The following is a 13,192-nucleotide window of genomic DNA, read 5'->3' on the forward strand; positions in this document are numbered from 1 at the left end:
GCCCAATAATCCACCACGTAGAGCGTTCAAAAGGTGACCCTTGGTTTCATTTTAAATCAAATAATTGTTGTTGATCATTTTGCTAGGAAAGCCAAAAAAGTGTACAAGTATTTTTTTTCAAATACAATCAAAAGTTTCACTGCATAATTTAATTCTGAAGGTTTTACAGAAAACATTTTAATTTGTTATAAATAAAGAAAAGGAATGATGTTTGTTGTATATTTACGTTTGTGAACGGAACATGATGCTTCAATCAATCAAAAAATTTATTAGTCTTTATAATTTACACTTTTAACAAGATTTTGTTTCGGATAGCTACTTTTTGTGGATTTCTACAATATTTTCTTTAAAATGTGGTTATATAGAATATGTTATTTTTAATAAACAGCTCCTACGCTTAGAAACGCAGAAAAAATCGACTGTCCACAACCTCAAATAAGAATTGTAATATCCAGTGAATCATCACTGAAGGACCGGTCAGAAAATGATGGTAAGGTTTTTTTGCACTCTATAAATAAGGAATTTTCTTTTATTGGATCAGTTAAAAATCAAATCAGATGGGTACAATATATGGCATATATTTGCTCAAGCCATGTCATAAATTTAAAACAGTAATCACATACAGAATAACGAAAGATGTCTACTTCGCTTAATTTTTTACGGAATATACACTGTTATCATAAATGTAGTATTATATCACTTCTCTTTGGAGTATTGAAACTGTTATTTACATTGACATGGTAAGGTTGAGTAAAATAAGATAACTTATACAATGTTTGAAAGCGATTTCAAGTTTATTGAAATTGAAGCGTTCTTCGAGATATGTAAAATACCATTTACGAAGCAATTATGTTAAACAATGCGGTTATTTCTTAGTTTTATCTACAGAATTTTCACTTAATCAAGTCACCCTTAAGCAATGGCAAGAGGACAACAAATTGTTTGTGGAAAGAAATGCGAGTAAAGAAGTTGAACGACTATTGGATAGTCAGAACATGGTAATTGTGACAGGTCACCCAGGATCTGGGAAATCTGAAATCGTGCATCACGTTGCTCTTAAACTTAGAAAACAAGGTTGGAATGTGAAAGTCATTCACACTGTGAGGGTGATGATACAAATTATAAATTCATTCACACGTGGTCTAAATGATAAAACCATTTTTGTACTAAATGATCCAATTGGCAAAGATTCATTTGATGAAATAGAATATACTATATGGAGAAAATATGAGGAATCTTTAAAGGTTTGTTTAAAGAAAATCAAACTTCTTATGTCGTGCAGAAAATATATTTTGAGTGATGATAAAGTAAAGGGACTTTTAAAAAATGAATCAACAATAGTAGATATAACCTGCAATCAATTTAAATTGAGTTATGAAGAAAAAGAAAAAATATGGAGAAAGCACGCTCTTGACGAAGATGTATCTAAAGAGGAATTAAAGCAAATTGTCCAAACAGAAACGTATTTTCCTTTATTATGCAAACTATATGTTCACCATAAAATCAATAAAAAGGAAAAACTAAGATTTTTCAAAGCACCAGTAGAGCTTTTTGAAGAGGAATTACGAAATTTCAGAGAATCATGCAAAGAAAAATACTGTGCTTTAATTCTCCTTGTATTGTTTAACAATAAATTTTGCGTTGAAGATATAAGGGGGTCCGTGATATCAAGAAACAAGTATGAATTTGCTTTAGAAGTGTGTGAAATGAAGAAAGACACATCAACTTATGAAATTATTAACGCTTTTGAAGCTCTACAAGGATCTTTTGTCAAGAAAATTGGCGATACGTATCATTTTTATCACGACCTTATTATGGGAGTTACCGGCCTTGTGTTTGGAAAAGACTATCCTTTTCAAATAATACATTATGCAGATATTGGTTTTCTAAAACAAAAAGTTAAATTAAGTCATCACGACACGAGAGATCGATTCACTATATATTTAAGTGACAAATACATTTATGCTCTTGGGGGAAGACTTTTTAATGGTATTTTAGGAGAACATTTACTAGATATTGTACTCAACCCCTGTTTAAAGGACGCAAGAGTGATTGACGTTTTTATCAAGGAATTGGAACGCCATCCAGAAAAACTGAAAATGCTGCTTGAAAAGAAAAGGCTTCAAATTGATAATCAAGAAATGAATCAGCCGATCAGTCATTGGTTTTGGTCTAAACTTGCATTTGTGAGTTTAAAAGACAAAATATCGCCTCTTTGTGCTATTATCATATTTTGCGATACACGGTTATCCTTATATTGTCTAAAATCCCTTCAACAAATGCCAAACTATCTTATAGGCAATTCTGTTTTTTCTTCTATATGCTGCAATGGCTCAAAATATATGTTTGCTATGCTCAGAAAACATCTTGCTAGAAAATCATTGACAGAGAAATGGAAGTTTTTTTATCCAATACACATTGCATCCGTATTTAAAAATAACGAAATACTGCGTGAACTGCTTCAGATGGGTGCCGATGTGAATCTCAAGACTGCCAATGAAAATTACTGGACTCCATTAACGCTAGCAGCAGCTAGAAACAATACTGAAGAAAACGAAGAAACTGACATTAAAAAATCTCTTCAGTTAAGGCGCCATGACACGGTACAACTTTTATTAAGTAACAGCGCATGTATCAATTTATGTAACGGAGACGGGGCAAGTCCTCTTTATATAGCTTGTGAAGCTGGGCATGAAGACCTCGTTAAACTCTTTCTATACAGTGAAGCAGACATTAACTTACGCATGAAAAGTGGAGCCAGTCCTCTTTACATTGCTTGTCAAGAGGGACACGGTATAATTGTTACCCTTTTACTGAAACAGGGAGCAGTCCTTAATTTAAGAACAAAAGATGGACCTAGTCCTCTCTCTATAGCTTGCAAAAAGGGATACACTGAGGTTGTTCAACAATTAGTGCATTATGGAGCTAACATTAATGTTTGTAATAAATATGGAGCCAGTCCTCTCTTTCAAGCTTGTCAGCAAGGACAAGAAGGCATTGTTCAGCTTTTACTCAGTTATGGAGCAGATATTAATTTAAGTAATGAATATAAAGCAAGCCCTCTCTTAACAGCTTGTTTACACGGACATGTTAGCATTGTACAACTTTTACTAGAAAATGGAGCAGATGTCAATTTGTGTAACAAATACGGAGCCAGTCCTCTCTATGTAGCTTGTAAACATGGACAAAATAGCATTGTACAACTTCTCATTACTTATGGAGCAGATATCAATTTATGTATGAAAAACAAAGATAGTCCTTTCCATATATCTTGTAAAAATGGATATGATAAAATTGTTGAACTTCTGATGAGTAATGGCGCACTTATCAATTCATGTAATGAAAACGGACACAGTCCTCTCCATATTGCTTGTCAACATGGACATAATACAATTGTACAACTTCTACTGCATAATGGAGTAGATATTAATTTATGTAACGCGAACAAAGTCAGTTCTCTCGATATTGCTTGTCAACGCGGATATGATGACATTGTTCAACTTCTAAGGAATCATGAATCATGCATGTAGTAAATGACAAACCAGTACCTTTTTCTACAGAGTAATATAGCAGACATTGATTAGTAAACGTATGATAAAATCAGTCTTATATTTAGTGGATAAAAATGTTTTTCACTATGTGGCCAAAAGGATTTCAACAAACATGGCGAACGTCATCACATCTTTGCTTGCTTCGAATTTTATTTTTATTCCTGACGCGTAACGAAGTATATTCAGGGCATAATATCAGGGTGTGAACTAAATGGGTAATAAATAATTAAAAGGAACCATTACTGGTTCCCAGAGGCAGACAATATCCAGTATGGGAGCTAATATAAACAATATCGAAAAAAAGGAGAACTTTCAAGTGCTGTAAAGGAACGAATCGCAATGTTGAATTAAAAGGGATTAAACAAAATAAATGAATTTTTGGGAATACACCGGAGAACAGTTGAAAACATTATGAAGAATTTTTTTTTAAAAGGAAAGTGATGAAAACGATTCCCAAAGTAGTAATCCACGAGTGACAGATTTGAGGGGTGATCGGAAACTTTATTGAATTCTTAAAACGAATCGTAGGTAATCTTTACAAGATAAAACTTTCACATTTAATAGAAAAGAAGGAAGTTTGTCCAAGGGCACTGTGAGGCGACGACTACACGAGGAAGGCTATAAGCGTATAAGCATAGCATAACCACGCTGAATTCTTAGGTGTCGATGGAAAAGACATTGGAAATTTGAACCGTGGCAGAAAGTACTTTTTCAAAGACGAACTACACGAAGTAATTGGGAAAATAACTTCGTTAGTTTAACAAGAAAAAAACGTCTGGGAAGTGGAAGTCCTACTGTCTTAACCAACGCAAGGGGATAAGCCGGTTGCCAGGATAAAAGAATAAAACCAGTACTTGCAAATATACTAGTATACTATCAACATTGAAAACTAATCTTGACTGTCAGCCATGATTTTTTACTTCCTACAATTACAACAATTGTGTCTAGATATGTATTGAGACTTTGTATCTAAAGCCAATATGGCGAATGGTTTATTTTCTAAAGCAGCATGAGCTTCAATATTCCTATCGAAAGTGTTTACTGTAACATTTTTAACAACTACGTATACGAGAAATAAGAAATTGTTTGAATACCTTTGTTAGTATTACATGTATTACTTGTATTTCTGTATTAAACGTCCTCATAACAGCAAAATTACATTAGTGAAGGCCTGTACGAATATTGGTTATTTATGTTCGTTAGTCCATTTTCTTCTGGTAAAAATTATTTCAAAAAATTTAATGCAGCTCATATTCTTTAAAAGTTTTTGAATTTTTTTAATTAAGGTGTTTAAAAAACAGTTGAATCATAATATATATATATATATATATATATATATATATATATATATATATATATATATATATATATATATATATATATATATATATATATATATATATATGTTGTATTTTTTTTGTTTTAGATTTAAATTATAACTGATTGTAGTGCTTAATTTAATGTGTTCAGTAAGCAAAGAGTATGCAATATACATAGATTTAGAATCAGTGTATTTTAAAGTTTTTCTATGTAATTATAATGTTAAAATCAAATTTTTAGGTCGCCTAAGTAAACTCAGGAGACCTATTGCTATCTGTTTTGGTCCGTCGTCATGCGTCGTGCGTAACAATTTACATTTTTAACTTCTTCTTAAAAACTACAAGGCTGATTGTTACCATTTTTGGTGTGAGGCATCTCTATGGTAAGAGGAATTTAAATTGCTCTACCACTCCCCAGAGCGCCACATGTGGGGCCAAATATGCCAAAAAAGCAAATCAAAAATCTTCTTCTCTACTCCCACACATGTAAGAAAAACACTGGTTGCATAGTTATGCTGTCCATTAAGCCCTCTACCAAAATTGTGAAATTCATGGCCCCTGGGTCAGGGGTTCTGGCTCTAGGGTGGGGCCAATATGGTCATATAGAAAAATGTATTAAATCTTAGAAAATCTTCTTCTCTACTCCCATATATATTTGTTAAAAACTAAATGCATTATTAGGATGTCCATGAAGCCCTCTACCACGATTGTGAAATTCATGACCCCTGGGCCCGGGGTTCAGGCTCAAGGGTTGGACCAATATTGCCATTTAGTTAAAATGTATTAAATCTAAGAAAATCGTCTTCTCTACTTCCATATATATTTGTTAAAAACTAAATGCATTATTATGATGTCCATGAGGCCCTCTATCAAAATTGTGAAATTCATGACCCAGGGTCAGGGATTTAGGGTTAATTTATTACAATTTTATTATAGGCTTAAACATTTGTGACATTAAATTCATTAATCAATGGTTATTTTCATAATTTCATCATTTATTTTAGATGTTACATATTTTAATATATTTGTGAACATTTCCTCCTGATAAATAAAGAATTCAACGTTTAATACATGTAGATCCTATTCTTTTCAAGTCACTCTTGATAAATAATTTTATTAATAAAAGATATATTTTAATCGGTTTCCCGACTGGAAGAAAACTTCACTATTTCAAATTTAATTTAACAGATTGATAATATTTAAAGCACATTGGGTCTGTTAAAAAATCATTTCAAGATGACTTTAAAAAGATATATTTAAACGGATTATATCAAATAAATTATATTTGATATAATGAATAATGCATGAAAAACAAAGGATTACAAATATTTATGAAATATGTTGATAGATTCTTTAAGACTTGCGTAACAAAGGTACGCATACAAACATGTCCAGAAAACAACACTAATTTAAAAAGAAGAATTTGAGAAAAAAAACAAGGCATAAAAAGGAATGTAAACTTACACAGTTAAAGTATATTGCCAGGAAGATCAGGAAGATCAGGAAAACTTGAACAAAATAGACATGCAAGCCCCTAAATGCCATTCTTTTATACTGTGAGGTATGACCGTAAATATTACTTACAAACATCGAAATGGTCCAATATATTAACATTTAGTATAATAAGATAGTTCGTGTACATTAAGACCATGTTAGATTTATGTTGCAGTTTGGACATAGGTAATAAACAGAAATTCTTTAAATACCGGTATTAAACGTTAATGATACATGTAATATCATTTACTAGTTTGGACGTATAAATGCACGGCATAATTTGTGAGACACTTTTCGCCTGTGATATTTCCTATATTAAGCCTAATTTAAAGTAACAATTATCTTTCAGATAAAATTCTATCATTTTCAAAACAATCTGCTTCATTTGCGCAGCCACCAGTGTTAAAATTCCATAATTAGGCTTGAGTGATAAAAGTAATCAAATATTATATAGCAAAACATAGGTCAGTACATTTACAAATAACTAAATGAAGCTTTAAAGCGGCATGGTCACGAGTTTGGTAAAAAAAAATATTTCTCTCATTTAAATGTTCGCAATGCTTCAGTAAGGCATTTTAAAACAGACAACCAGAATTTGAGCGTCATATGTTGAGTTATAAGCAAGTTACAGAGCTTACAACTCTTTTTATGTAAACAAACCCTTTGTTAACATTTTGAATGTCAAACAAACAAAAATATTTAGACCTAAAATGAATGTGCTAAATATTGGGAACTGTTTAATTATATTTAAAATGAATATTAAGATATAGATTTTTACTGGTATTTTAAACCTATGTAAACACTCTATGAAACAAAGGTATTGTTATGAAGCATCATTGAAAGAATTTTTATCTTGAATTTCATAAACCTGTAGGCACCTTGCATTTACTAGAGCTTGACCTTAAGGTAAAATTGACTGGTTTAATGTCCATCATTTTATTTTTTTCAGTATTTTAACAATACAATTAAAATTTTAACAGTATGTGTTCAGACAATTCAATTTTGTTAAACATTCACCTTTACAATGTTTATCCAGGAGTCACAATTTCTACCAAACTTGGACTTTAGTTAGTATTGAATCGAATTCCATCCGTATATTTGCAACTCACAACTAATGTCAAAGCATTTTTACATTAAGTGAATAGTTCAAATTTGATTTTAAAAAGGGTACTTACATGTAGTAGCCTTGAGTCATTTTAGGTTCAAAGAACGGTTCCTCAGAGAGGATAATAACCTTAAAGCAAATTACATGATAAAAGTTGTGAACTAACCGCAAAAACAAAGCAAATGAGAAATCAAGTTGTCTACAGTTTTTCGTAAGGAAAGGTTTGGGCATGTAATAAACTAGAGACTGTGATACCAGATTTATCTGTTGGTAGTTATTACATGTATCTTATAGCATTGGAAACATTACACAAGTGGTAGTCTTACATTTCTATTTCATGAACGCCAATTTCAGTAGGGTATTTGACATGACAAAAATTTTGCGTTTAAAGATGACTAATCATACATGTCACGCTTTATTGTTGTATGCATCCGTTTTTTAAGATGCCAATTCATGCGTGTCAGCTTGTGAGCTACAGCTGGTTATCTTAAACAGGTTGCCCTCACTTCCTGCAGGGCCTTTTTGAATTTCTTAAATTAAATATTTGGTCAACTCTTGTCAGATGAGACTCACGTACCTGTGACCACGTGACAAGGCATACTATATTAAGTTATTTGTTTCTTTTTTTTATATGATCTATTTTTTTTGTTTTAATTGTGGAAAGGAGGGGGTGGTATTAAAATACACATCCCAGAAACAGATCTAAAATACATTTAGAAAGGATAAATCGCAATCAATTTTTATTTCTTTTGATAAAAATATTTTTTTAAATGAATTTTTATGAACATTAGTTTATTTTGTTCAGATATCCATACATGTAAATGTCAACTGTTGCCTATCCTTGTCCACTTCTTTTAAAGCTGCGCTGAGGTCAAAAGATGCAAGGCTAAAAAATACATACGGATTATCAATATTTAAAAATGAATAAATTAACACATTTATTTAAGAATTACTTCTGATCTCTTATCAATGAGACGAGGAGTTGTTAAAAATAAACGTATGTGAAAAAAAATTACATATGTACCGCAATTAAATCTTACAAGTATTTCCTAGAAAAAATCCACATAAGCCAATCAAAGATATAGTTTATTGTCATTTTTGTAAAATTCACAATTTGATGAACCTCTTTTTCGACAAATAAATAATTATTAACTAAAAACTAAACTAAACGTATGTTGAATATAAACTAAACAATCAAGATAAGTGACCAACTGCCAGAGCTTTGATATAACTTTTAATGATTAATCATACATTCACAAATATGGAACTTTATACAAAAAAAAACTAACGAATTTAACAATAAACATGCAAACAGAAACAGCTAAAGACTAAATGCTGTCACTGGACAGTAATAGCTGCACCAAGCGTTTGCCCCTAAATAACACTGTTTTGTACCAGTTTAATTAAAAATGAATGCCACATGCAAGTTCCGGTAATACATTTAACAATTATAATTTTCGTAACTGAAGGATGAGATCCCTTCCTATAATTATGATAATACAAATGAGCAGCACTTTATGTGCAATTTGGGGTTGAACTGTTTGCATATAAAGTTAAGTAATTTTAAGTTAATCAATAATATTAATATTTCATATCATGGAAAGCATAATTGTCTATATATTTATTACAAACAAAATTAGTTTATTCCCCCTCCCCGCGGCGGTTGCCGGCTTTAAATTTGCTTCCGTGTGTCTACATGTATATCATCGTGTGCACGGATTTAGAGAAGAGGTGGGAGTGAGGGGCCCATAACCTCCCCCGCCCCCATGAAAATTAATTTGTATAAATAGTAAAATAACCAAAAATACACCTTGGACCCCAATGCTCTAACAGACATGTAAACGCTCTAACCCATTGCGCTTCAATGTTAGGTAACATTATTTTGGGGGAAAATATCATATTTATACTTTATCAATAATAATAACCTTTATTTATCCAGGAATACACGATTAGCTGTAGCTAGTTTACATCTTGGTCCTGCATTAAAACATATTTCACAGGATGAATCTCTGCCATTCAGTCAACTGAATGATAACTGAATTGTCTGGAAAGGCGACTGAATGGCACACATATGACATTCAGTCACATTTCAGTTACCTTTCAGTCACCTTTCAATTGACTGAATGGCAGAGATTCATCCTGTGTTTACCATCCTACATATCATAATGATAAAATTATCATCTAAATATAAACACACATATTTATAGGATATACAAGCACATTACTGTCTTAGTACATGGTAATATACATGTTACTGTTACAATATGTATTAAATAGTGAGGTTTAAAAGGACTATAATAGTTAAATAATAGCTCTATTGAGATACTCCCTAAGTTACAAAGATTTAGAATTACTTACTGAAGTAGAGTTTCGGACATTTTGAGAACTTCTGTTCCAAAAGAAATGCCGACTATAGGAACGTCTGTAATTTTCTGTTTTGGGACGTGGTAAATATAAAAGGTTTGACATAAAATCATTTGATCTGGTTGGACAACAATTAACATCATCTTGTTTATCGAAACACAGAAAGATAAGCAGGCATTTGGTTGTGTAAAAACTTGTATAAAAAGATCATTTGTTTAAACATAAAATAATCCTTAATTTGCATCCATGCTAAACAAGTAAAAAAAAAACTAATAGGAGTAAAGATATCACGTACATTTAACAATATTCTGGCGGCCCTATTTTGCAGTTTGAACAATTTCTTTAAATACAGTTGGTTGTTTACATTGTGGAAACACAATGCTATTAAAAACCTTCTGTGATGCATTTGGAGGCATACAATAGCTCACACTCCTATGTAGACACCTTCATATGAATGGAAAAAATGAATGATGAGTTGCGTCACCTACGTACAGATTAACAATACTTACAACTGAAGCATTTAACCTTACCATTTTTAAATTCTTTACCGGTGTTATATAATGCCTTTTCCCCTGGCAATCTTTCCCCCGGAAAAATGGCTACATGGAGTTTTTCCCCCACGGAAAGCTGACTTTATCGCGGGTTTCCCCCCTTTTTATAGCCAGATTACCCCCATGGAAAACCTACTATATAGTGGAGTTTCCCCCTGTTTTACATTCTGGTCATGTTTATGGCTGACCATTCGAGGCAATAATTTGCTATACCTGATATGATATTGATTTATCATTATGATGGATAATTATGGCATTTTTTAATACATTGAATAAAATACATGATTTTTTCACCCCTGATATGAACAAAGGTACGGGACTTTATAACATTCATGCGTCATTATCATTTATTTCACCTTTTGTCACATCTTTTTGTAACACCTTTTACACAGATTTCTCAATACGTCGAATCTTTTTCATCTAGTCGATGTTTACCTACAGTTTTGACTTCGACGTAATGAACACCTCAGAATACGGTTTGGAACTTTAATTTTCCCATGTATTTTTATTTATGTATAAGCTCATCCCATGAAAAATACCGTTAGAATTGACGGTCTTAAAGAAGGCGTCTTCTCGTTATCATACTTCTTATCATAAGAAATTTATGAAATTTTGACACAGTCAAACGGATTATATTACCAAATGATTCTATCAGTTTAATCAAATTTGACCTTTTTGTTTTCGCATAAAGGTCAAGTCAAGGTCTCTACCTTTATCCTCAACGTAAATGATGATTAAACTAAGTGTAGCTCTTTATAGTTCTGTAGACATTTGTTTAAGATTTGAAGATTTTATTCTTCAATGAAATTATAGAATATCAGATTGTCAATCAGCTTTTACTACTAAATTAGAATAAATATTTATACTAAAATTGATATTGCTTAGTCCGGGTTTCGTCTAATTTACTTAAATTTTGAAGAAATTTTGACTACTTTTGTATGCTTCCAATGGTAAAATATTTCTGATTTTTATGCATAACAAAAACTTTATATAAAGATATAAATTGACAGAAAAGCTAATATATTGACCATTTGATAAGAGAGAAAAACTGATTTTAGTGATTTTTTCACACAAATCAATGTATAGAATGGGTGAAAAAACTTATAAAAATGTAATTTGATAGGCAAATCATATTTTGAAAACATATTCTGAAACCCAAGTATCTTATCAATAGTTCTTATCAGTAAAAAAATCCAACATTAATATTATGTTTTTTAATGCTAAAACAGACTCATTAATCTGCAGCAATTCTAAATTACAAAGCATTGATATTTTCCAACGCCAATATTACACCAAAAATATAGTCCTTGTTAGATTCTAAACATTGAATACTGTTTCTATGCCAAGTTGTATGATAATAAAAAAGAAAGAAAAATATACTATTTTAATTTCCTTTCATATTGATTTAATGAACAATTAATCAAATTTACGTTTGACAAGAGGAAAACCAGAAAAGACTCCTTCCCTATCAACAATAATATATATATATATTTTTTTTAATATCAAACGACAAACAGGGTGCAATGATACTGTAACGTACCGAGCTACTTGTACTGCCAGGGGAAGGGTTCGTGCCTGGTCTTTTCCAGGGTTTTCGGTGTACACTAACAAAGTCTTATAATATAATGATTTTCTATTGATTGTCAAAAATGATTGGTATAGCCTAACCTTACTTAGGTTAATAATTAACAAGGAATTTCAGAGAATCTAGAATATTTACAAACAAAACAAGGGGTATGAAAAAATATATAATTGACACTGTGTGTGATGTACTGGTGCTGCCTTGTTCAGGTCGGACAGTACACACCCACAGTGACAATCCACTGAGGTCAACCACTCAGCTAAAATGACTGACCGTCCTCAGATTACCGCATATACTGTAGGCTGCCTTATTCAGGACGGACAGTATATGTGGTAACCCTTCAACCACTGTGCACACTGTAGGCTGCCTTATTCAGGACGGAGAGTGAGCACAACGGCCTGGACGACAGTCTGATCAGCCACCAGAGAAAGGAACCATGGCTAGCCTCTCCGAGGAAAGCCTACTGTGAAAGACTGACAAGCCAAAATGACTGCATTGCCTACAGTACCAAGAGGACAATCTCTCTTTGGCCTATCAAAAACACTTAACACCGTTATGAACGGGCAAGCTCTGTATTGACACAATACCTTTTATTAAATTTCACCAACTTCCTCTCTCTGCGGCTGATTTCCAGCTAAGCAGCCGACAGCTGATTCACTGTCGTATTTATACCCTTGTATCACGTGACATAAACAAAGGAACTAAAAGAAAAACCCGGTCCGGGCCGAACCTCAAATATCCGGAATTATTACAATACGTTGAGAAACTGAAATGTTTTACTTCGATTGATGGGGTTCTAAATCATGGGTTAGGTTTATTATAATTGATTATGTATTAAAAGCATGTGTAAAATTAGTATTTACAATTTTGTTTTTAAAGTTACGGATATTCATATTCATATTTTTAAGCACATTTTTACGAAACGGGAGGTTTTATGATGTAAGCATTTTTTTAAAAAATGAAATGACCTCAAAACCAAAACAAAGTCGATATCTTTGTTAGTTACTTTGGAAAATGTGAAATGAAGCCTGAACTAACCTTATGTATTCATTCACTAGTTGCTAATTTTTCTGCTCTTTAGTTTGCAATGTGATTTATAGATATACAACGTTGAAAAGGGTGCCATATTAAACAAGACAAACGATTCACTTACTTAAAAATATTATGTACCATTTTATTTCTCATTTAACGAGGGTAATTACAGCGAATTACAGAATTCCGGTAGA

At 32.0% G+C, this 13,192-nt stretch overlaps 1 protein-coding gene across 1 annotated transcript; it reads left to right on the forward strand.

The window, feature by feature from the left end:
- Positions 1-557: 557 nt before the first annotated feature.
- Positions 558-12,514, forward strand: LOC128174204 (uncharacterized). The gene is made up of 3 exons (XM_052839815.1): positions 558-561; positions 889-3,449; positions 12,329-12,514. The coding sequence occupies exons 1-3, from the start codon at positions 558-560 to the stop codon at positions 12,512-12,514; spliced, it is 2,751 nt and encodes a 916-aa protein (XP_052695775.1).
- The last annotated feature ends 678 nt before the right edge of the window (positions 12,515-13,192 follow it).

The sequence above is a fragment of the Crassostrea angulata genome, chromosome 2 (assembly GCF_025612915.1).
Source record: "Crassostrea angulata isolate pt1a10 chromosome 2, ASM2561291v2, whole genome shotgun sequence".
In the NCBI taxonomy this organism is placed as follows: domain Eukaryota; kingdom Metazoa; phylum Mollusca; class Bivalvia; order Ostreida; family Ostreidae; genus Magallana; species Magallana angulata.

Excerpts from the sequence above, each read along its gene's own strand:
- LOC128174204 (XM_052839815.1), top strand. Across the intron at positions 3,450-12,328 it reads ATTTATGTAACGCGAACAAA|GCTGCCTTATTCAGGACGGA; the intron begins GTCAGTTCTCTC and ends TGCACACTGTAG.